The 25,994-nt window shown below is 47.1% G+C and overlaps 1 protein-coding gene and 1 long non-coding RNA gene across 5 annotated transcripts in view; one reads left to right on the top strand and one right to left on the bottom strand.

The window, feature by feature from the left end:
• The window catches only part of L3MBTL4 (L3MBTL histone methyl-lysine binding protein 4), a 446,630-nt gene that overhangs the window by 1,929 nt on the left and 418,707 nt on the right, over window positions 1–25,994 (bottom strand). For all 4 annotated transcript variants that reach the window (XM_072734933.1, XM_072734932.1, XM_072734931.1 and 1 more), the window contains 2 exons: window positions 12,401–12,570; window positions 2,623–2,685 (listed from right to left, as the gene is read on the bottom strand). In XM_072734933.1, coding sequence (XP_072591034.1) covers window positions 2,623–2,685; window positions 12,401–12,570 — 233 coding nt within the window. The remainder of the gene's footprint in view (window positions 1–2,622; window positions 2,686–12,400; window positions 12,571–25,994) is intronic.
• Window positions 4,366–18,954, top strand: LOC140595215 (uncharacterized). Its single transcript, XR_011996721.1, has 2 exons — window positions 4,366–4,442; window positions 18,776–18,954. It is a non-coding gene; the product is annotated as an uncharacterized lncRNA (long non-coding RNA).

The raw sequence follows: 25,994 nt of genomic DNA, 5'->3' as shown, positions 1-25,994 counted from the left end.
GGGGTGCCAGGCAGTCACCGAAATTCACCTCTCAAAGAAACACTTAATGATTTGGCAAATTTTTCGTGAGTTGTTAAGCAACAAAATACAACATGATGACATAGAAAGATCTTGGTTCTAACCCATAAAATTAAATGTGCATGACCACATGTACACATGCATATAATGAAAATATTTGAAGTCTTTATATGTTAAGTGAAGTCAGATTTGGCTGGTGGAGTAGTGGTTTATTTTTATATTCTCCTTTTAACTGACCTGCATTAAAAAGTTTTTTTTTAATAAGAAATGCCATTATAAGCAAAAATACATATAAAATAGATGTTTTATTTAATAATTTTTAAAGATTATTTATTTTAGAGAGGGCTGCGAGCAGGGAGGGAGGGGCAAAGGAAGAGGGGGAGGGACAAAGACACTCCCCATTGGGCACAGAGCCTGACATGGAGCTCAATCTTGTGACTCTGAGATTATGACCTGAGCAGAAATCAAGAATCGGTTGCTTAACCCACCAAGCCACCCAGGCGCCCCTTATTTATTAACCTTTAAAGCATAGTGACCTGACACGTAGTAGCTTTCCTAAGATTCTCAGGATGGTGAGTGACCACCATACAGCCCAGTCTGCTCTCAGAGTTTGAGTCTCAGGGACTGTAGGCAGGTCCTACACTCACATCACCTATTTCAACACACACAGGCTCAGAAAGCTTGCTGGTTCTAGAACCAAGACGACAGAATGAACGGGTCTTCTATGGCAACACCTTTCGCTGCACCTAGCACTGTGTTAGTTCTAACCTTTGTGAATCAGTGATGCAAACCCTTGGTGTCAATGACTCGATGAGGAGTAAGGATCCCCCACAGACCCAAGTTTTGCAATTAAAGTTTTAAATTAAAGTGGGAAATTAAAGATCTAAGAAAGCTATAAAAAGCTTCATTTGGGCAGCCCAGGTGGCTCAGCAGTTTAGTGCCGCCTGCAGCCCGCGGTGTGATCCTGGAGACCTGGGATCGAGTCCCACATCGGGCTCCCTGCATGGAGCCTGCTTCTCCCTCTGCCTGTGTCTCTGCCTCTCTCTCTCTCTCTCTTTCTCTCTCTGTGTCTCTATGAATGAATAAATAAAATCTCTAAAAAAAAAAAGGCTTCCGTGCATTTATGATAGTGTTTGTTGCTGAATCGTCCATTCAGAGAACAGGATACTTGTGGACTTTCCCAGGCACTGAAACACACTACCCCTGATCTTCAAAGCCCCCCTGGCGAAGTCTGTGTTTTACAGAGGAGGGGAGGATAGGGCAGGCTAAATGATCTGCCCACTGGGGGGCTGCAGGTCTAAGAGCCAAGCTGGAGCATCGTGACGTGCAGAGACCCGTGGACCAGGTGGGTCTCGGGCATCACAGGATGCAGAGTGGCCCGTATGTGTGAGGTGGGGCCAACCACACCGGAGCTGTGCTGGGCTGGGGAAGAGCAGGTGAACATCATGTTTCCAGTGGCAGCTATCCAGAATGCCACCATACTGACCCTAATGCAGAGTTCCCTGGAGATGCAGGACTTGCTGGGCTTTGAGGAGCCCAGGACCCCAAATGCAAGAGTGCTTTCCCTGAACCATGCATGCCCTGAGAGGGAGAGTGTGTGCTACACACCAGAGGCTCTAGAGGGTAGTTTTCTTGGAGACTTCTGGAGCAATAACGATGGCCCTGGAAACAACATGGATGGGGGCTACAATCTGACTGCCCCTTTCCGGCCAGGCTTCTTCACTGGTTGTTTGAGAACCCAAGGATAATAATTGTAAAGTGCTCAGCACAGGGCCCAGCACTTGGCAAGGCCACGATAAACAATAACCACCAAGGGCAGCCCGGGTGGCTCAGCGGTTTAGTGCCACCTTCAGCCCAGGGTGTGATCCTGGAGACCCGGGATCCAGTCCCACATGGGGCTCCCTGCATGGAGCCTGCTTCTCCCTCTGCCTGTGTCTGTGCCTCTCTCTCTCTCTCTTTCTCTCTCTCTCTCTCGTGTCTCTCATGAATAAATAAATAAAATCTTAAAAAAAACAACAAACAAAACAATAATCACTGTATCTTCATGATGATTCCATAGCTGGTTCAGTCTCTTCTGGGGTCCCTAGAGCTATAGCTACTAATTCCAGGACAAATATTAAGTAGTTTGGAACATTTCCAACCAACTGAGGGTAGGAAGCAGAAACCCCATAGAAGGATTTTGTGGCTTCTCTGCATTCCTCTTGAAGCAGGTGCCAAGTAGGGACATATAGGATGGTCCCACTGTCCCCTTGAAGTAAATAACTTCCTCTCCTCCCTGGGAGCAGGCTCCTAGCAGGACTCCATTCTGCCCCCAGTGAAGCCTCAAGTCATCATGGCAGAGCCTCCACAGCACCCATAAGAATTGATTGACATGTTCCTTTATTCCCTCACCTGACAGGCTATTTCTTGGGCAGGCCACACGGGCCGAGCACCACAGCATTCAGTGACAAAGCCCAGAGACTGAAGCTGCTGTGCCCGCTGCTCTGCTGGGCTCTTTCCTGCCCTGAGCCTTTTCTCCTGCTCTTATTTACAGGGAAGTAAATGAAAACAAAGCACTTCTGAGTCCAGAAGTAGGGAAATACATATAATTTTTGCATTTCTTACCTCTTTCTTGAAGCACTTGGCATGCTCTTCGCAGCCCAGAAGAGACTGTACAAATTCGGCCACCTACAGAGTGAGATGAAAAGCCTGATTTAAAACATGCACCTGAAATAATTTCTTGGGTTGTAGTAATTCAACATTTGAGTAAAATACACTTCAGATCCCTCAAACACTTGGGATTTAAATATCAACTATCAAGTCACATAAGCATTTGCCAGCTCAGAAATTAGATCAGCCCCCAGTCTCTCTGTTGGCCTCTCATTTCCAGGCTGACCTACATAGGGTTACTGTTATGAGGACATTGACAGCCTCCTTGTGTGTGGTGCTGGCATTCTGGAATCTTCTCTCATCTGATCCTCCTGTCCACTCATCCTGAGAGGGTCAGGGAAGGCAGGAGGAAGTGGCCGTGTGCAGCAGTCTTCACAGTGACTGTCTGAGAGCAGGACCTGTCTACCTGGCACTTCAGTGGCCCCAAGGCCCGGCCAATGACAGGGACTCTAGGGACCTAAGCCAACCCAATTCCCCCATCAGTGACAATGAAGCTGAAGCCCAACGAGGTTTAATGACTTGCCGAAGGTCATGCATGGCTCAGAAATGCCAGGGATGGCTTTGGAACCCAGGTTTTCAGACTCCAAAACCGGAGTTCTGGAGAATCATGCTCTTCAACTTCATTTTCCACTCTTTCCCCCACTCCCTGTCCAGCCACACATAGTTCCTTTTAATTAGACCTAAGTTCCTTTTAATTAGACCAAACAATGACCTGGCTATATGTGCAGGAAGCTGCTGAGAGTTTCCAACTGATGCTTTTAGAAAGTTGAATGAACAAACATAATAAATCGTAGACTGTCAACGACCAAAGTGACAAGTGGATGCTGGTCACTTCTGGCAACATCTGGCCCTATTGCACGCCAGAAGGCTACACTGACAAACCTGGGAGATAATGTTTGTCAGAGTAATTGTCTTGGGTTTTTCATTTTTGTCTGTCTTGTGCCAACCGAACTGTGTGCACTTGAACCTTCTCTTTCTCCTCTAATGGAAAAGGCCCACAAGAAGGTGGTGAGTTCAGGGTCTTGGATCAACATGTTCTACAACCCGGATCCTGAGAGTTTCTGGCTCTCTGAAGGGAGATGGCAGTGGACACTGACCCTCCCCACACTCTGCAGAAGAGAACATTGGGTGTTGATTTCCAGCTTACAGAGTGGTCAGGGCCCAACACCCACAGAGCGAACATGGGTCCTGATGCCTGTATGCACAACCTTGACTCACAGCTCTATCTGTCCATCCATCTATTTTTAAAGATTTAATTTATTTGAGAGAGATTGCACAAGAGAGAGCACAATGGCAGGGCGGGAGAGGGTAGGTAGAGGGAGAAGCAGACTCCCCGCTGAGCCCATGCAGGGCTTGATCCTGGCATTCCAGGATCATGACTTTGGCCGGGCCAAAGGCAGACCCTTAACCGACCCACCCAGTCTCCTCACAGCTCTAATTAATACAAACATTTCAGCACCTCTTTTTAGGGGCAATCAGCACGTTGGTGTCTGCTTTACTCACCTCTGATGCCACAAAGTGTATTTTACCATGAGTCATTTACAGTCATCCTTCCAAAATGCAGGAAGATGAGAATTAAAAAAATTTTTTTCCCCCAAACCAGTCAGCACGCTGCCACTAAATGGTGTCCTCAAGCCCTAGGAGCACCCTAGTGCTCCACTCTGCCGGGAGCCAAGGCTGTTCGTTGACTTAACACGATTTGCTCTTCTTAGGGGCTAAAAAGCAGGGAGCTGAGGAGAGCCTTGGAATGCTGCTGCTCAAGTTGCAGAGACACGGTAAGTGAGGCAAGTGACAGCAGGGACTCAGAATTTCTAGGGCCTGGGACACTGTGAAGTGGGTGTGGTCCCCTGTTCCAGGCTGCTCTCTGGCCAGGTACGTCTGACCCGGGCGACATGTGAGACCCCTGCTGGGTGCTGGGAGGGCAGGACCGGTGAGCAGGGCACGCGTGAACTTCCAACGAGTTTACAGTTTGATCAGAGGGGGAGGATTAACAGAAAATGGTGAGTGAGGATGGCTTACTGATCACTGCTCCCATGCGCGAAGTTCTAGAAGAGAGGTGGAAAGGCTTCTAGCAGGGACAAATGGCATCTCAGATGGGAACCGAGTTAAGGCAGCACCAGGGAGGTGGGAGCTGAGACAGACACCGCTGGGTGGCAGTGTTTCCACCGGGGGGGGGGGGGCGGGGGGGATTTGGGCTGGACAAGTGGAGAAGACCTCAGCACAGAGCGTCAGGGGCCAGGCCACAAGCCGGCTGCATAGCGCTCAAGTCATCAGCAGTGAGAAGTCCAGTTTGACTAGAACTTCGGAGCAGAAGGGGAGACGTAGGTAAAGGCGAGGGCTGAGGTGGTGGCAGTGTGGTTTCCGGGTGTGGGCAGCAAGGAGCCCTGGAGGGGCGGTTCTCTCTCTTGGCCCCACCTTGAAATTACCTGGACACCTTTAAACAGGAATGATGGCGTGGCTCAGGCCATAGAGACTCCGAAGTATCAGGCTGGATCAGGCCAAGTGTTAGGCATACATTTCTAGATTCCCCAGGTGATTCTCATGTGAAGGTAGGGCTTAGGACCCTGGTGCAAGAGAAATCTTGAGAGACGATCTAGCAGTGTGAGCAGGCCCGGGCAGGACGTCACTGGGAGACACCTGCAGCTCTCCAGCGGAGAAAAGGCCCTGGACACTCCGCATGGGACAGAGCCCAGAGCAGAAGCAGGAGGCCCTGTGAGGTAAAATCCTGAGATCTGCCCACACTGGGTGTGGAAACAAAGGAATCAAAAGCAGAGTCCAGGAAAGATGTTGGAGGGCAGCTTTGTTCATGCCAGCACTATTGACTGGTGGGGAATGATCATTCTTTGCTGTGGGGCCACCCTGGGTATTGCAGGGTGTTTAGCGGGGACCCTGGCCTCTACCTACCAGGTGCTACTTGCATCCCCTCCAACATTGTACATATAATGCATGCACAGATGCAGAACATCTTGTGCATGCAAAAAATGAATTCACCCTTCCCACCTCTTCAGCTAACGGAAAACTGTTAAGGAAAGCTGATTATAAAGAGACCACTTGCTCCTTTCCATCAACTTTATAAGAAACTGTTTAACATGAGGTTTTAGTAGCGTCTTGTTTTGCCTCTTTAAATTATGACATGCACAAACCTTCTTTTTCAATGCAATGCATCTAAAGTTTTGATACCTGTAACTTTTTTTTTTTTGGTTGTGATTGTTTAAGAATCATGGATTTATTTTTTGTAACTCCTTGGCTATTGTCCTTGTGTATCCTGACCGCCATGTGTGTCAGCCCACGTCAATCAAGATGGGTGATTATGAAATGCCAGACTTCTAAATTAAATGTTTTATAATTCAGTGGGTAAATAAATGCTGCTTTGGGGAAAAAAAAAAAACAGCCAAAAATGTGTCCAGATGTTGCCTACATCTTCCTTGGTTCAAAGCCACTGCTCTAAAGGAAGGTTTTCCTGAGATGGCTCTTTCACAGGGAAAGAGGCTGAATAGCAGGAACACTAAAAAAGTAGGACTAAGAATTAGCAGAAGACATACATTTTGTCACATCTCAATCACTAGCTCCTGTGGGAAAGCCATGCCAACAATAAGGAGCCTGGGCGACCACAGACAAAGAGAAGTGTTTTAAGAGATGGTCTTTTTAAAATACACATTCCAGGTACTTCCATTCACAGCATAGGCGTCGTGTGTTGCTTTGATGGTCTGCAGAAGTTAAAATGTCCTTTTCTGGACAAACAGAAAGAATCACATTCTTCCTCCTCAGTATTGTTAGCCAAGAAGTCACTGTCCATGTCAGAGGTAGATAGGAGTCTTTAACAGGAATAATTTTCATGCCGGGCCAGAGAGGAAGTGGAGTAGCCCAGGCAGCTGGGCAGCCCTTAGCTGGGCCCTGCACAGCCCTCCTTGCCTCAGCTCCCTGATGGCGGGGCCGCCTCGTCTCAGTTGCCTCACCATTGTGTCTGAAATCCTCTGCCTCTTTGGAAAGAGAGTCTGATTCTATTCAATCTGTCCTTTTCCAAAGTCAAAACCAAGTTCCATGAAATCCACTGAGGCCGACTTTTCTGGCCAGAATTAAAAAATATCCAAAGGCCTAGCTTGATCATTATTCAGTGCCATTATTCAGTGCTGTTAGTATTTATTCCCTCCAAGAATACATTATATTTTGAGGCTTAACAGAAAGCCCATTTTGCTGCAAATTTTAAACATCAAGTGGGGAGCTCTAACACACTGTAGAGTACTATCAGAAAGCCTCCTTCCCATTCTCCCCTTAAGAATCCTCTGATTATCTATTCAAGTCTGTGGTAAATATGAACTAGTCAGACTGGTGTGAACTCTATGAAACAGAAAACTGGCATCTGTTTGCCTGAGCCAAGGTGGCCGTGTGGACGTGTCTGCTCGGTAAGGCGATGGCGCTGCTGTGGGAGCCTGGGGACCACCAATCCCCACCTTGGTTCCAAGAAGTACACGTGCTGTGGAGGCCGACATGTGCTTGATTCCCCAAGTTCTCAGGAGTAGGGTAGCCCATGGTGAAAGGTCAGCTTTATTTTGGAAGGACACTGAGTAGGTTAATTTTGGGAATGACACAGCAGTTTGGAGAGACCAAGAAAGATGACCCTGTGGCCAGCTCTCGGATGAGCCCATTACTTCCCTAACTTACTTCCCCCAGCGACCTACTTTTCCTGGCATTCTCCTGGAACTCAGAAGGCCTGTCTCCTTCAGCGGGGCTGCGGCTCCCTTCAATCTTTCCGAGTGGTGCTGTTCTCCATTCTGCTGAGCCTGGAGCAGTGGGCCTGATTACCGGCTCCGAGTCCACTGGGGACCATGTTTCCAGCCTGGGTCTAATTTTTTAACAGTGGAACTTGTTATTTGTCTTTTTTTTTTTTTTTAAGGGCCTGCTTGTACAAGGCTGCTATGCTTAATTACCAGTATCCTGAATTTTTCAAAACACTCCCTTCTGTGGAAAGGTTGCTTTTAAAGTGACCGCCATCTTTCAAAATTAATGGACACTTAGGGCACTCTTGGTGGAGGCTATGGAGATGTATACGTGCTGCTTTAAGAAGCATTTTTGGTTGTAAGGAATCAAAGTACCCATAGGTGCACCGAGCATACATGAGCCATACCTGTGGCTCTAATGTGCCCACAACATGTCACCTCTTGCCCTCATGTGTCCACGCACACCTGGCAGGAGGGTACTGCATAAAAGCCCACCTCCCTACTTATTCACTCACACATTTGTCAGGCACCTACTCTGGGCAAGATACTTTACTGGAGATATAAAAATATTTTAGTTTCTACTCTTAAGCACTAATATTCCTTTATGGAACATTTCCATGGCCCAGAGTAAGAAATACACTTCGCACTGACCGTAACTTGAGTGTGTGCACATACCCACACGTTTCTAACAAAGGTTTCACAAGATAATTACCCTTACTACAGTATTGGTCTTTCCTCTCATCTCTAGAACCATGAAATTGACTTCACAAGCCTACCCGTGCTTTGAAAAACTCTGCTCTCCCAGAAACAGCCACAGCGACAAAGGAGTTAAAAGCCAGCTCCCAGGCTCTGGGCAATCTTACAAAGGCCCGGTGCTGGCTTTTCTTCACAGGTAACATAATGCAGAATGGAGGACTTCCTCCCAGGCCAGGACAGCAGACAAAAGGAAGCATTCTTGCTCTTCCTCTTGCGCCACAGACAGACTCCTGCCTTCAGTCTCCCTGAGTGGCACTTGACACAAGGATACACACATGTCCATTTTCAGGGTATCCTGTCTTGGGCTCCTATGATTCCTTCCAATACTTTGCCTAATGAGAACCAAACACAAAGGAACAGCACCCTCCTTTGTCTCCTCTTGCCCTGCGCTGCCCTTTCAAATCCGTACTGCCCATTCCCATTTTTAATGCAGTGTCTAAAATAGTCACAACTCTATTGTTGGTACTCACTGGAATGCCCCCTCAGCCAAACCCATCTGAGGGATGCCTTATTTTCAAAGATACAAATAGAACCGTCACAGAGCCCACACTCTCACCCCATCCAGGATTCTTCTTGAGGGACCTATTTTGGTTCCAGAAAATGTGCTACAGGAGTGTGAGAATATAGAAGGGAATTTAGGATGTGCTCCTTGTCCTCAAGGGCATCTAGTTAGGGGGATTTCAAGATGATATAGTAAGCATTAGGGGATAAGCCAAACTTTCTCTGAAATGCATCCTTGAGGGAAGTCATGGTTATGGAAGCATCACGACAGGAAGCTTTATGAAGACAGCATCACAGATGGTCGTTTTACTTTAGGTCTAGAAAATTCTAAGGCCTCTTTCAGCATGAAAGAGCTGGTGTTCCATGTGTATCCACTACAGAGAACTCAGGGACTGTGACCTTAGCCTCCTCTTAGTCTTTGATGGCATCCTCAGTCATCCTCAGTCTCCCCCGTGGTGAGTCCCTCCTTGTCCCAGTGAGACCTGCAGTGTGACAAACACTGCCTTTCTTCATCCACCAAGCCCTTGCTTTCCTGCAGTGCCAGACTTGGGACTCACCAGACCAGAGGCCCCTAAACTTCCCAGTCATTACTTAATGTTCCTAAAACAGAGGTTCTATTCTTTTTGGATGATGGTCCTCTTGAGACGTTCAAGGAATACACATATTGTACACATTTTTCCACTCTCACCCCCACCCCGAAGCCTAGTCCTGCAGTTCCAACTAGGAGTCCTGAGCTACATCTGACATAGGCCCTACCCAATGGAACCCTCGCCACCTGCCTTCCCTTGACTTTTCTCTTTTGTGGACACTCTCTCCCCGACTGTGGTCCCCACTGACTTCCATCCCTAGCAGCTCTCCTTGGATGACCATGTCTTCAATGAGGGCTCACTCAGGGCCCCCCATCCAATAATGACACTCCATTTGGTATTTCTACCCTCCAGAATAGGTGTTGCACATCCATTGCTATAATGTAATTCACAGGGACCTCTCACTCAAGATATCCCATATTTAATTCACCATCTTATCTCCTTGCCCCCAAACTGGCTCTTTCCCCCAGAAGTTTCATTTCGTTTGATGGCACCACGACTTTCCTGTTCTTTCAGATGAACTCTCCAACTCACATATTGTCATCCTAGGTCGTAAACAAATGGAGTCACATTTGGCTCATTTCACTTCTTCATCTTCAGTATCTAATCTGGTTCACTGTGTTGTTTTAGTGCTGTCAACTAAAAAATGTCAGCCGACTTTGACTTCCAGTGGTTCTTCCCACGTGGCGCTCAGTGCAGGCAGAGATGATTCTACGCCAGGAGTGTGGCAATGCTCCCTGATAGCTCCCTCCCCTCCGAGGCCTCTTCTCATACTTCTGCAGATGAGTGCCATTCACATGCCCACGAAGCACCGTCTCCACAGGTGACTTTCTGCGTGAGAACCGCTCAGGTGGTTCATACTGAGAAGTGACAAGCCTGCCAGTGCCTGGCCTCACACAGGCCACTCTGTGCCCCCACGCGCACACGGCGCTTGGTGGGGAAGATGTCAGCTCCGGGCCTGGCTCTGCCTGTGAGGCCCCAAGAAGTGACTTAGTCTCTAGGTGCCTCAAAATGGGCAACAGAAAAGAGTACTTGCCTTACTCTCAGTATATTAATAATGTTCACTGTCATTATGGATGTTAGTAAAGGATGTGCTGTACCTTGGCCATCCCTGTATATGTCATACTCACTCCCATGTGACCTTCTATTTTACCTTTTGACAGCAATGGCTTCCTTCTCTTCTCTGCTTGGGTATGTTCCCCTTTTGTTTCAAAATCCAGCTCATGATGCCCCTGTCATTTGACACTCATTCAACAAACATTACTGGCTTATCTAATAAGTGCCAGGCATAGTGAGAAATTCTCAAGAGACATGCCAAGTGAGTGAAAGGTCTCTACTCATCTGGTGAGGGGGCAGACAAGTGAGTGTAGGTCAGTGGCAGAAGACTGAGGACATGGGAGCATGGAGGTGAGCACTGTGCTGATGGCTGGAGTGGCCTCAGGCAGAAGGAAAGGTGACCTGAGGCAGGGTTAGCAGCTGTGCCAGTGTGAGAACGCCATGAGGGCATGGTAGCCCAGGGTGGGAGAACCATGGGGGGCATGGTGGGAGGTAGGGCTGGAAAGGCAGGGAGGACTGCCCACGCAGGTCCTAAGGCATGCCAAGGACTTTGAGGAGCCAGGGATCATGTTAAGGTAGGCAGAGACACCCCCAGAGCTCTGTGTCTCTACCATGTTCACCCACTCTCAGGACTCAGCTGCTCTGTGCATGTAGGGCTGGGCTGGACGCAGGTGGCTGCCCTCCCCAAGACATCTTTCTAATAAGCACGATGTTGACGATGCAGGGGAGGAGAAGCCATTGTCAGCCTAATTTAAAAGTTGGTAGAACCTTGAATGAATGGCTTGCAAGTCAGGAATGAATGACTTGCCACTAAGCTCCCCATTCTGCACAGTGCTGTTACAAGGCCAGAGCTGTACATGATTGGATTACAGAGCACAATAGGTCTTAATTCAGTTGGCTTCATCATGAAGCTGCTGCACGCTTTGTAAACTGGTAAAAATTCTTTGAGGAGGGGTAGGTGGCAGGCTCCACATACTCTTTCAGGAACAGGAACACATTTAGTCACCACTGGCTGGAGAAAACTCCGCCAACACTCCATCATCAGGACTCTAGGGGCACTTGGAAATAGTGGAAGGGGAGGTGGGGCAGCAGGGTGTGCTGAGGAAGAGCTGTCAGCCTTTGCTGCTGGGCAGGGCAGTCCACCAGGGAGATTCTGGGAGGTGCCTGCGAGGAGGTGGATATAGCAGACCTGCCCGAGACCTCCAGCCTCTGCATGGCCTTTGTCACCTGCTCCTTGTCCAGGGCTGGAAAGGAAGGCTTAAACTGAGGTTAAGTCAAGCTGATTGCAGAAGTGCTCAATGAACATTTTGCAATGAATTTAACTTCAGCTCCACCATTATCTCATCCTCGGAGTGACCCTGGGGTTTTCCTTCATTTAAAAAAATTAATTAAGGCCTGACTAGTGGAAATGATGCCTTTATTAAAATACATGTCAAAGAGTGTATTCCTTAAAAGAACACTGCTTTACATATGAAGCATTTCTATGGCATTACAGCAAGCACCGGGACTTACCTGGTCCTTATGAAAACCAACATGGTAATGCACAGTGATACTAAAGTTGGATCAGTTTTCTCATGCGTACAGCATCTTCTGCAGTGCTGTGATCTAACTCACATTAAACACAAACCTAAGGTTAACAGACCATCTGTGACTTTGAGTGGACAAATGGCCACACAGAGCTGCTCAGTATTGAGGACCAGTGGACCCTCTGTGGCCCCATAGGAGCCAAAGGGAGCCCCTCAGCACAGGACAGACCACCCTGTGGTGGCTGCTCCCCAGACAAGATGCTGCTTAGGAAGGGGTTGCCAGGGTGCAAGTGGAGGATGCTTATATGTATGTGCTTCCCCCAAATCAGACTGTGATGCAGGTCTGGAGGCTTGGGCCCCTTTACTGAAACTGGCCCTAGGCCCACGGTGATGGAGAACAGAGGCAGGTCTGGGATACCACTGGGGCCCAAAACCAACTGGTCTTCCCTGACTTCCTCAAAATCAGGCCTGCATTCTCCCTTAAGTACGGCTCTTAAATTTAAATTTGATGCAGTGGATTTCATGCCCCGAGAGAAATTCTCAGCAACAGGGTCTGGTCCACCCAGGGCCCCAGAGCAGCCCCGCTCACCTCCTCCACTGTCCATCGGGCCACCTCGCCTGCCTGGATGTTGGCCACACCTGGAAGCAGCTTGCAGTGCTGCTCCCTGCCAAGAGGAAGGTCCCGGAAAGGGTGGGCTGACACAGAGGACATGAAGACCGACTGGTGGAGAGCCTGCTGGGTCTGCTCAGCCGAGTATTCTGAAAGAGAGGCAGGTTGAGTGAAGTACACATGCGGGGCCAATTAGCAGACACCACCTAGGTCAGCCCCTCCTCCCAGGTGGCCAGGGCCAGGATAGGAAAAGTGCAGACTCAGCGGGAAATCTGGTGCTCCCGTCGCTTGGCATCATCACCAGGAGGAGTCCCCTGGTGCAGGCCATGCCACTGCTCTGTTTCAAAGCAAGGGTCATGATGAGAAACAGATGTTATATATGGCCTGGATGACTCTGGCTATCTGCTGAGCAAGGTCAAATAATCTCTATGAGACAGTTTGATGCCAACCAAGAGCTAGCTTGTCACTGTCGCTGGCTCCTCTCTCTTTAAATCAGGAGTCAGAGGAAGTGCAGAACTATTAAGTGGATCAGCACACCGACGCATCTGGGTTGTGTGTGCGCACTAAGAACGACTTCTTCCTGGAAGCTGCTTCATTTGTCTCCAAAGGCACCATGAACCCAGGGCCACATCTGGCTTGACAAGTCCCCCAGGGTACAATGAATGTGGAATGCAGTACTGGGTCCCTATGAGGATGTTGGTGGCAGCTGCTGTGCTAGTTCCCAGAAAGCCACGACGACCCCTTGGGACTTGGGGAGCAGCCGCAGTGGAGATGTGATGGCCCTGACACAGGAACTCTTAAATGGGCGCTCTCTTTTCAGAGCAAAAGCTCTGAATGAGCTCTGGTTCTAAGACACGAAGGGCAATGGCTGCTTCCCTGCTCAAGATTGGTTGTTATCACCAAGGGAAGTCAGACCTCTCTCCTGCCTCTTACTTCTCCCCAGGCTTCCAGAACTCATTGGCCACCTTCAACAGTGACTTGATTCTTATGTTATATTCCCAACATTTAGATGGGCGCCATAGACCTCAATTCCCTAATTATTTTGCTTTGAATGTATAAATGGATAAGGAAAAAGAACATAGAGTTTTCAGAGAAAATTCATGCCTTTTTAATGCCATTTTTAAAGATACTTTCATCACATTAGCAAAATAAAGCTGTTGATATTTTAAAATACTTTGAAAAGAAAGACCACAAAAAATTGTTTTAAGCCATCTAAAAGTCTACTTTCCTGATGCAAATGACAGTTAAGTAAGCAGTAGCCACATAATTTAAAGTCTGTTATGATGGTATTTTACTAAGAGTCTGAAAAGCTATTATGCAAATATTTCTACCTCAAATTAATTACAGTTTTTAGTAGGTGAGGCTGACCTGCATTTTGCATGGACACATAGTCACATCCCCACTTGTAATCAGAGGTTCCAAACTAGGAAGGGACCCATCCATCACCACCCTAGCTGCTTGGCACAGACAGCCTACGTATTTACCAATGCTTGCTGTCTGCACAGATAAAGAGACAGCAAAATTGCGGCCTTCTCCCAAATTCTTATGCTCCAGTTGCAAGCAGCAGCCAATTCATCTCTAAATGCTGATTGTCCAACACTGACCTTTTTAGTATGTAAATAGGTTATCTCCCTCCGTGTAGTTCAGCCAACAGTATGTTCAGCTGCCGGTTCTGAAGCAAAACTTCACACCTTCCTTGAAAAGCTGGTATGTTTACAAATGTAGATGTTCTTTAAGGAAGGTGTCAGGTTGGACAAGGAGCATGTACCAAACAAACCCTAAAAACTCACTGCAGAAGTGTCCCCAAGCAAGTCTGTGGTCAAAGCCACAGTGTCGCCAAGGGCTTTCCTGGGCAACAGGGAGTTAACGCGATGTGCTCATAGGGATTAAGACCTGAGCCAAAGCCCGGCTTTATTCTGAAAAAGAATCACTGCATCAATCAATTGGTTGTGTTTGCTGAAATAGCATGGACTTAGGAAAAAAAAAAAAAAATCAGATCCGTGTCTCAAACCCTGGGTAAATCAATCACATATACTTTCCAAAATGTATAGGACTCTAAAAGGACACATTAATACATGTTGTTTTGGAGGTACAAAGATGTGGAGTGACGGTGATTAGATTTCTGTGATTCACAAATAAAGGCCGAAGGCATTACAAATGTAAAAGAACCATTGTGCTCTCCAGCAAGAACATTTTCCACATTGTATTCTGGAAGCAAATTGCCTTGGGTGCTGAGGGGTCCATCTGGAAATATATCGAAGGTTTGGTGGCCAGCACGGAACAGCACGGAGGTTCCTCTGAACCCCGCTTCTCATGGTTCCTGGTCCTGGAAGATGGCACCCTTCGCTCAGTTCAAGTAACAAGATGGCCTTCAGGTTACAACTACCCGTAGGGAGCTCGAGCTGTATGTTGCGCGCTTGAACTCAGGCAAAAGCTGCCTATGGTTTTTTGAGTTCAGTTAACTGTGCTTCTGTTAAATTGAATTATTTGTTTGAAGGGAGGTAAAAGCCAGATTTTTCAAAGGATGAACAGGACTTAATGGGGAATATGTTCTATATGACAGAGTGAGTCCTCTCATGGCAGGGGGAAAGGTCTACAACCAACCTGCTGGGTTGCCAGTTCCTTACCTGGCTTTGAGTTCTCATGGGTATACGGGCTCTTGTCTGTTTACTTACAATCTCATGTTTTGGGGAATGCTTGCCAGAACTAGTTACATGCTGAGCTCGGATAATATTTTCACTATTATCAGCTTTATTTTATTTTTTTTAAAAAGATTTTATTCATTTATGAGAGAGAGAGAGAGAGAGAGAGAGAGAGAGAGAGAGAGACAGGCAGAGGGAGAAGTAGGCTCCACATAGGGAGCCCAACGTGGGACTCAATCCTGGGTCTCCAGGATCAGGCCCTGGGCCAAAGACGGCGCTCAACTGCTGAGCCACCTGGGCTGCCCTATTATCAACTTTATAAAATGAGATGGAAAGCCTGAAAGTTGAGTTTTCAGGCTCAAATAGATATGAGGGAGGTTAAGGAGGGAGTCTGTGAGCAGGGAGTTTGGAATAACCAGTCTGCCAACTCAAAGGTACGACTGGAGTTGAGAACATGTATCGCCCAGAGCTGTTGGGGGGTGGGGAAGGAGAACGCACATAAGGGCGTGGTGTAGTCCCCAGTGTATCATAACCATTCATTGAATGGTAAGTTCTACTCTAAATTTGATTTTAAGTTCCTTGAGGTCAGGATTGATGCTCTATAAGGGGATGATGCATATTTGAAATTAACATCTTGCAAGGCGAATTTTCTAGCAGTAACAAAAGAGAGGGAATGCATTCTGGAGAGTGGTTGTCTTGCCTTCTTTGTACCATTTACCAGGTCCAATTTCTTCCAAAGCTGACGATTCGGGGGTGAGATTTTCATGTCTAGCTGAGAGAATGCGAGGAAGGGCTTGCCTCAGAGGACTATGGCATGGGGAGGAGGATAGGGTCCACATCAGCTTGCCTGTTTGTGAATCCTAGTGCCCACATTGTTGCTGAGTGACTTAACTTCTCTGTATCAAGTTTTTTTTTTTTTTTTTAAATGGGGTAATAAGATTTATATCTTACTGAGTTGTTGAGATTAGAACAGTTCCTGGTACATAATGAGTGCTCAATATACGTTTGGTATTACATTACTTTTTACAAACTTGTTAAAAAATAGACAAGCTCTAAATGGAGTCATTTGTGTTCAGCCCTGCATCAACAAACCAAGACTTAATACATAACCTAATCCCAGTTTCAACCTCTCCCAGGAATGTAATCTTAGCCAGTCAGTCTAGAATTTCCTAGTGAGCATTTGTGAGGTAATCTGCCTGACAGATCCCTGCCATCCCCCAAAGGGCGACCTTACCCAAAACAATCTGCTCTTTTCTTATCCCTGCTCCTTTCTGCCTATAAAAATCTCCTGCTTTGTATATAGCTCCTCAGAGCTTTTTTCTATCTGCTAGACGGGATGCTGTTCAATTCACAAATGGTTAAATAAAGCCAGTGAGATCTTTAAAATTTAAAGTTGAATTTTGTTTTTTAATGTAAGATATAAAGATATTTTAAGTTCTAGTAATAACGAAAAATTGGACATAAAAAATTTCCAAAGCTAGTGTGGCTGGATATGCCTCAAGCCCATGAAAGCTAAAATTCAGACTGAAACTCAGGATCTTTAGGCCTTGTTCAGATTTCACACCCAAGTGGTCCTGGAAAGACAGTGTAGTGGTCACCAAAATCATGTGCTGAATCCTAGTATAAGGAAATGAACGTGGGATCCCTGGCCACTGCTGACGCCGGCTAGGGCATCCGTTGCCCAGGCACAACTGGTGCCAATGTACAGCAACCGAGTAACACTGTTAAAATGCATTCAGCCTGCCAGCTTTGAAATTATGTGGCTCTTGACAGACTTTTAAAATGTGGGGGTGATTTGCATTATTTTAAATTCTGTGCATAAAATTAGACTTTTGAAAATATCCACTTAAAAATCTGCATACATTTTTATGAAATGTGAACACACAGATTTTAACTTTTTACCAAGCCCAGCACAGCTCATGTCACATTCAATATTCCCTGAATGTTTGCTAATAAATCAAAAAGCATAAGCCTATGATGAAGGTATTTATTGTCTTCAGAAACTATTATCAAATAAAAAGGATCAGATCATTTGGTCTTGCAGCTTTTTGAGTAAACAGAGGCTTCTAGATTAGAAAAGGATGTCCACCATGAACACAAGATAGAAAGGGTCTTCCAAACTGGGTAACCTATGTACTTCAGCCACTAGGCCCAGTGTCCATCTGACACTGCTGAGGGATATGGGGTGCTTCCCAGTTACACTGCCTCGATGCAGCAAAGATTCCTACCCAACCCCCCTAAAAGTCAGTCAAGAAAATTTAGCCTGCAAAAGGGGCCCTCCTACTAGAGGTTTTAATATTTTAATTAATCAAATTGCCTTTTACGTCGGAAGATGAAACACATGTGTAATCCTGGCTTTGCCTCTAACACCAATGTGTGAGTGACAATAAAGAAAGCTATCCCTACACTTAAGACGTCTTTCCCTTTCCAGAAAACAGAGCTTGTAATACTTGTCACCTCAGTAGTTTGCCATTTGTAGAACAGTTTGGTTGTAAGAAGATCTTTGCTACTATTTTTCTCTCTCTGGGTGTTTGAGTTTTATGAATTTAAAAAATATATTCGATGTGTTTAATGATTTCAACCGAGGCAGTCTGAGATTTGGAGCACTTGCAAGTTCCCGTGGCCTGCATGTTCAGCTGCATGTCCAGCTCTAGGGTAAGAGAGGCCCTAACTAGAGTACCAGGGGACTTGGCCATGGATCTGAATCCATTTAGCAGCACTCAGAGAGGCGGAAAGAAACAGTTCCATCTCCAAAAACATTACGTCATTAACTTTCTTGCAGAGGCAATAAGTTGCTAGAACCCAGCAGACTCTCTGATGAGACATGAGTCTCAACGGCAAGTGCCATCTGCTCTTGAAGAGGAAAACCCTAGCTGGGCTCTCTTCTCCAAGTCCTTGGGGACAGCCAGACTGGTCTGGTTGTGGATGCAGTGTGACTCAAGGCTGCCTCTCAGGTGTAATGACTAAACAGATGAATAACATGGTACAAGCATCTTCTGCTTCCCCATTCCACTGACTTCAAAGAGTCTAAAAGGATTTCCAGACAAAAGGATTTTAATTCATCTGAAAATAACATGAACGTAGGTCCCTGATTTCTTCTCTGCCCCTCTTGTTCTTCCAATTTCTGCTCAACTCCCACAAAGTTTTCCCTTGATGGAAATGTTCTTTAAAAATATGGCTGTTTCTTCACAAAAGCGCATGCCACAAAACTGCACCAAGTCATAAATGGTAACCAGAGGCTGCATGGCTGGGCCTCCAGTTATTTTTAATCCCACTAACTACAGAGACCCATTCCACAAGCAACCTTCTCCTCAATGAAAGGAGTAGCAATTCTACTGTGTTCTTTGCTCTAAAAAGGAGGAAGTAAAAAATAAAATTGCAATGGGTCCCAATATCCAATTATGTTTTTCTCACTTACTGTACCATGACAGTCACCGACTGACTTTCCTCAATTTACCCAGCGCTTACTGGGAAGTTACTCTGCTTGCAGCACTGTGCTCCAGTCCTGGCCTCTGGGGGGGGGGGGGGGGGGAGGGGTGCGGCGCATGGAAATGTTCAGAATGGGCTTCACACTTGGCAACTGCTTCTTCCCATGATCCCCTAGTTTCAGGTTTTGTTCTTAACAGGCTTAGGGTGGTCATGCTGTCTTGTCTTCTCTTGATTCGACCGGGTTGGATTCAGTCCCCCCTCATTTCTGTTTGTTTACCTCCAGGTTCCTCAAACACAAAAGCGAAACACACAAGAGGAGACCGAGCACCATCAGCGAGACAGCCACGCGATGCCTGCATGGGGACACACACGAGCAGGCTTTCAGTTTCCCGCGGGCACTCGGCCCACGGCCGGTTCCTACCCGTAACTTCTCAGCTAGTAAATAAAACACGTGGGGTGGTTTGTTTGCTGTACATGTTTGGTCTCTTCATAACCCTATTATTTAGAACCCATACACTTGGATCGGCAGAGTGCTTTAAGGTCCGGGTTATTTGTTCTTCTTCATCACAAACATGTTTCTTCTCTACTGATTTTATACGAATGTGGGAGACAAAGCACAGAAATGTCAGAGACTTCCCAGGGAGCTTATCGATGGAATCAGAAGTGGAATGAAGAACGCTGCCTGTTCCAGATCTGTGTACTGTCCACAAAGCAGCCATGGCCACATGTGCCACAAGTGTACAATGTGTCCTGAATTTTGATGACTTAGTACAAAAAAATTAGAGGGTAAGATATGCCCTTAATTTTTTTAAATCTTGATTTACAAGTTGAAATAGTATTTCAGATATATCAGGTGAAAGAAAATGCCATTCAAATGAACTTTTCTTGTTTCTTTTGTTATTTTAAACGTGGTTGCTAGAAAAGTTCCAGCTCCCATGCAGCTGGAGTTGTATTTCTATTGGACAGTACAATCTGGAAGAATGCTGAGTTGTGGCTTCTCTCAAGATCTGTGCTAGGTGCAGGAAGGGTTGGGGGGCTGACTGGAGTTAACGTGACTCATGTTGATGTGATGATGATGAAGCTCCAGGCAGCCTGCACCCCACCCAGCCACTGCCACCCTGATTGCGGAGGAAGGTAAGAGATTTGAGATTAAGGACAACCCACTTGGGTTGGCGAGTGCAGCTGGAGCTGGCTGCCTGAGCTCCCATCATGGCTCCACGGGTAACTGGCCGGGACGCTGGACTTGCCCACTGGTCTGGCACATGCTCAGCGTCTGCGGAGTTGGGTGAATAAATAACTGAATGAAGAAATGCAGGTATCAGGAAAGTAGGAATTGTCTTCAAAAAATGGCTCTCAAAACTAGATTAGGAACCACTCAGATTTAGAGCCACTTTCTCTAAAAGTGTTGCTGCACACCTCCCAAATCACCAAATTCTCGAGGAGCCTGTGGTAACTCAGCTGCTCTTTTTCCTCACCAGCAACTGGGTGCTGGGGGAGGATGGACACACACTCCCTACTGCCATTTCCTGAGGGTCCTCAATTCTCAAGGGAAAGTCCAGCCTCCTTCGAGGCCCCACTTTGGGGCTTTATAATTCATCACCTCTGCTCGGAGCCAATGGGCTCCTCCTCAGCCTTGCTGCTTCTTCCAGTGAAAAGCCAGTGGCCCAGCTCCAGGTGCCTGCGCACTCCAGGCCTGCGCACCCCACTGGCCTTTCCCGACAGCCCCTGCATGCCCTCACCATCGCGTCTCTGATGATGGAGAAGCAGCCCTCCTTCCCGGCCGGCGTCCAGCCCCACGGCCCACTGCTGGCCTTCTTCCCTACTGACTGAGCGTCTCCTCACAGCTCCTACTCAGTGGGCACCCAAACTATATCCACCCCCTGCCAGACACTGCCGGCTCCCATTTCTCCCCCGCATGTCTCTCTCCTCCCTGGGCTCCGCAGGAACTGAAAGCCTGCTCCTTCCCCTGCAGCGGCGGCCCCATGTCCTCCGGCCCTCTGGGGGCGCCTCCTGCCCCCTCGCTGCGGCCCATGGGATGCGGTCTTCCTGGTTTCTCCTCCTTGCTGCCTTCACAAAGGTCCCTTCTGACGAGTCTACAGTCAAACACAACTGGATCTTGATGGCAGTGGTCACTTCACAAGTGGCAAATGCTACGAGCTTCCTACGATGAGACTCAGTCCTTTCCTCTGGGAAGGGATTTTATTCCCGAGGGCAGGATTTTAGCTCCTCCTTTTGACCCAGTAGCAGCAAACTCTCTTACGGGGTCTCCAATGCCAGGAGTCCCTCCATCAGTTCCCAGATGCTAGGGTTCCCCACACAGAGGCCCTCAGGACCCCTCAGGGTCCTCAGTCCTCAGCAGGGGGTGTCATGCCTTCTCAGGGCAGCTCCCACAAGACCCTCCCTACTGGCTACTGGCTACCCTGTATGGAAACTGTGTTCTTTGCAGTCTTGATTAGTGAAGTACACACTCAAGGGCAGCCATTTCCGATTCATCCTTGCGTCTCCGTGGGTAGCGCAGGTCTGACACATGGTACAGCAGAGTACAGGTGCTTAATACCTGATGTGACTGTTGAGCCATCTGAGGAATTTTACTCCAGAGACAAATAATGCAGTGGCAAACGCTAACTTGGTCTGCGCCAGTGAAAACAATGAGTTTCCATCCTGTGGGCTCTCTTTTGCCAAATATGCTCATTACTGAAAAGGCTGAGTATTGTTTGTGATATAGGATCTAACTAACATCTCAATTTGATTCTTGAGAAGCAGAGATCCCCTGGTTTCATTTTAACAGAAAACACAGAAAAAAATCCATATTAACTTTTGATATGTTAGTCACCCAATAAAAGAGTTCAGTGCAGCATACTTTTTGATGGCTAAAGTGTGACCTTTTCATTTAATATCTGCTTCACACAGCTTGAGACATTATTAATTAACTCCTTTTGATTGATTACTATAACCCAATCACTCAGCATGTATTTTTTTTTTATCCTCTGTAAGACCATTTTCCTTCACTTGCAAAAGGGAGACCATAATTGAATGAACACTGGCACCAAAGTGACCAAGAACTGGAGTCGCTCTTCTTAAAGTGGGCACCCCCTACCTGTTCACTTCCTACCCCTGCTCTCCACATGCAGTTATAAAAGAGTGAACCCTATTTGAGTTGGCATTCACAAAGGTGAAATGCCCTGCCCTGTTTATACCCCTGGCACAAAAGGAAACAGTACCGAGCATGAAGTAACAGTTTAATTTTATCTTAATTCCAGCAGTGGATGGTGTTGTTGGATTGAAAGGAGAGGCAAATGGATTTGGAGGCAGACCCTGCAAGTTGAGGGCAGGGCATGGGCACCAGCCCCTAGGGTGGTAGCATATGCGACCAGTGTCAGAGCCCAGGCATGTGTGTGTGCCAGGTTCTTAACTCCCTTGGCTATTTCTCAGCTCCAGCAATGAAGGGGTGGGGAGAGACATCAACTAATAAGCTATTTACCTTAAAATCTTATACAACTTGCCTCTGGGGCAGGGGGCAGACACCTATGTCATTTCTCTTTGCGTCCCCACCCCCCCCACGTAGCATACTAGCTTAACACCTGGCATGGGGTAGGGGCTCAAGAGCAGTGTGCTGACAACTGGCAGGGCAGGTAGAAATCCTGAGGAGGGAGAACTATCCTGTTGACTGATGTAAAGTCACCATGTGCATGCCATGAGGAAACACCTCATTGGGTTTTGCTGCCTTTTTCTCTGCACTGCCCTTTTCCTAACTGCTGGACACACAGTCTGAGCAAAGAGTCCATGGCCACCCAACCTCGGAAAAGTCTCAGGTCAAAAAGTTCCTGAGGACTCCACAGATGCTCAGGCCCAGGGTGGAGCACAGCCAGCCCAGGGCACAGCACTGTGCTTGCCAGTTGGGAGCACTGATGACAAAGACAAAATGGCACCTGAGGGAATGAGCCCAAGGGTGACTGGTGCCACTGGGGGCTTCAGAGCCCTCTGCTGGCACCAGCCCAGACTTGGGGCTAGCTGGGAACCAAGGGGACAAACATTTGCCTGTTGCCTTCGCTGTTGGTTTTATTTTCCCCACATGACTTCATGGGGACAGTGTATTAGCTCTCTTCTGCAGACAATACAAGGGTCTCAGGCACCCTAAGGAACTTGGCAAAGGATACTCAGCAGGCAATGGCAGGGTGGGGACGCTGAGCCCACCACACAGGGGCATTCCTTTCCTCTGATCCTCGAGAGTGGGTTCTTTCTGTCGCTGCCTCTGCATTTCTGTATACAGGATTAGGGCAGATGTGACACTGAGAGGGCCTACTCATTCTCTGGAAGACAGAGTTGCCTCTTCTGCAATAAGGGAAGCCTCTGTGCTCCAACACTAAGACAACAGATCTCCAGACAGATCTTTGGAAGTATTGTCGGATTTATCTCAAAATAAACATGCTTCCGGGGAATCTACCTGGAAACTGGAATCTACCTGGAAATCAGGTGTAGACCTGATCAAAGAAGCACTCTGAGCCTTGGGAAGGACAGGGATGGGAAGCTCAGCCTGGCAGGAGGGAAGAGGCAGCAGCCCCACAGTGAGTGAGCCCAGGTGCCCACCCACCTCGGCCTGGGAATCCAGCGCTGCTGCTCATCCCTTCCCAGCTCTGGCGAGGAAAGCTGCCTCCTTCCTTGGCAAGGAGCTCAGCACAGACGCTCCCTCCAGAGCACTGCCAAGGGCTCCCCTCATGGAGGTGCTGACGTGTTCAGAGACAGCCTGACAAATCAGCCTGTGCACTCAGAGGTCCAAGCCACTGGTCTGTGTGTCTGGGGAGCCAGCCTGTTTTCACAGGCTTTTCTGCACCCTGCCACCCTGTGGACGAGCTGTTCTCTTTTGAAAGTGGTCCTGGGGGGAGCTCTTCCAGCCAGGACAGCCCTGAAGGCCAGGCAGTTTCCATCCTGAGGCACCTTCCGCCACCCCTCTCCCACTCTGGGAGACAGAGGAACTTGGCAGGAGCTAGCCTGCCCTAGTGAATCAAAACTGAGCGCGCCCCACCATTTGCCTCTTAGCTGTTTATCGTATCTTTTACGTGTGATCCTTTCTTTTGTTGAAAACACACTGACACATTAGTTTGTGGATTTCTTTTCACATTTCCCTTTTGGGCAAATCCAATGAGGAAGCAGCTTAGGGGATGTTTTCTTTTTTTAGGATTTGTACATATTTCCAATATATTCTCTGCTTTCAGAGAAGCCAGACACAGCAGTGTGCCCAGGAGAGGCTGCTGGTCATGTGGTCCTCATTCTGGTTCCCTCGGAAACACTTAAGTGAGGGCCAGAGAGGCAGGAATCACTGGCAGCCACTGTCTGTGATGTCTGTCTCCTGTTGGCACCCATACCGGATTTCCCCACTACATGGCTTTCTGGTGGGGCTCCCCACCCATGTTCCTGGTTTTTCCCATTCCCACAAAGCATGTGTATGTCCTTACACTCTGTGGCATGAGCTGCCCTCACCCCTTTCGGGTCCTCGCCCTCCTTGGCCTGGGTCTCAACTGCCCATCCCAGGGGGCAGAGTGGACCATGAAGACTGGAAGACATACAGGCAAAACAGAAAATGATTTTAAGGCTGGCTCTCCTAGGTATAAGAAGAAATTAGTTATCTTGGTATTTTATAGACTTCAGTCATTTCCTTAACAATTATTAGAAGTATAAGAAGAAACACTAAATTATACCAACATTGAAGAAAATCAACTTGTTCCGGAGAAGATAAAACATGAAATAACCCCTGTATTCTTCATTAAGTGATTCAAATTTTGTCAGAAACTGGGTATTAAGCCACATAAAAGCTGCTCTGTTCAGTCATCTATTTTTTTGTCCCCAACCAACATCACTTGGTGCCAATATGAACAGATCATATATCTAACTTTTTCTAATTTGTTAGCTTCAAGAAAACAGAAAGCTTTTACTGTTCTCAGGTTGTATATATGTGTGTGTGTTTTGGAAAGAAGTGAAAGGGAAAAAAAACTCCAAATATTTAGCTGGCAGGAACAAGTACCTGGCACAATTTAAAAACAAATTAGGAAGCAAAGAGATGATGAAGGAACCAGATCAGCCACTACAGTCTGCATTTCAACCTTCCTTTGAACACCGGGAATCTAGCCCACGGAGACGTCAACTTCCACCTGAGTGACACCTGTGCCTTCCTTTTCCTATGAAGGTTGCCCACCCTGCCTGCACCTTGGTCCTGTTGCCTGCCCGTTTCACATTCTCCCAATGGCATGATCCTTTAGTGCCTGCCTTGAGGAAGCTGCTCTGTCTCGTTTGGTGGGCTCCTTCGCACTGTGTGGAAGTGGTTTCCCAGGTCCGTGGAGCTGTGGACACAGTCGGGGGTAATTTCTTGATAATGTGTTAGCACAGGAGCTGAGAACAGGCAGGATAATCTGAAGCAGAGTCTCTGTCCCCTGAACGTCACATTTTCCCATTAGAATTCCATGTGGAAGCACAGAACTAGAGGAACCACCAACAGAACCATTCAGGAGCCTGGGATGCACTGGGTCTCCCCTATGCTATGGAAAATGCCCAGCACAGCCCAGCATGCTCTAATGGGCATGCCCCTAGAAAGTACAGATTGAAAAATATATTCTTTGCCAATTTAAAAAGTAACCAGGATAAGTTAAAGCTTAGAAGAATCAAATTATGATCCTATTGTATTGACGGTATACATTTGCAGCAGATGCTACCATTACACATTCATACTACCTCGCAAAATGACACTCTCATTTCCATTTTCAAAAAACGAACGAGATTAGATCAAAGCTAACACGTTTATCACATGCATGCTCAGAGGGCCAGGAAGGTGGTGGGATAAGAGACAGTATGATTTATCCTGGAATTGATTATTAGTTCCCATTTATGTGAACATATAAAATGATGCAGAATTTAAGAATTATATATATATTTTTTACCAGTATTAGGAAATGCAACCAATAAGCAACTATTTCAGGCTAACTTCTATGTAACTACTTCAAACCTATCATATTAGAAATTCAGTTAACAACCAAGGGGCAATTGAAGAACTGGCTGAGGGCCCCAATACCTCGGCTGCAAGGTGACGATTTCCTCAGGTCTTTCACTCTGTAGGGAGACGGTAATATGAGAAGCTGACGGGACTTTGGTATGGGAGCCTCATAACAAACGTTGCCCATCTCACAAGGAAACAGGCTGTCCTTAATTAAGGCCTTCAATTCCAACATGGAGGAAATGCCTTCCTTATACTTCCTCGTACGGGGAAACCTCTTTCTCAAGTAAATGATACTTGCCCACAAAACCATGCTTTGCATCTCCACTGAGAATGAAAATGCATTAGGAATCAGTAATTTTCTCTAAAAGGCTACTTTCCCCTTGAAGATCTTGTGAAAGTGCTGTCATTCAAACGAGGTGACGTCTGAAGGACCGAAGGCTTCAGGATTACTCTGTCACAAGAGACCTGCATTTCCATTAATGAGTTAAGAGAAAAAGGTGGTAACACCAACACCCGA

Source organism: Vulpes vulpes, chromosome 13, assembly GCF_048418805.1.
Source record: "Vulpes vulpes isolate BD-2025 chromosome 13, VulVul3, whole genome shotgun sequence".
Taxonomy (NCBI): domain Eukaryota; kingdom Metazoa; phylum Chordata; class Mammalia; order Carnivora; family Canidae; genus Vulpes; species Vulpes vulpes.
Note: the sequence above shows the minus strand (reverse complement) of the source record. Positions and strands in the feature narration are given on the sequence as shown.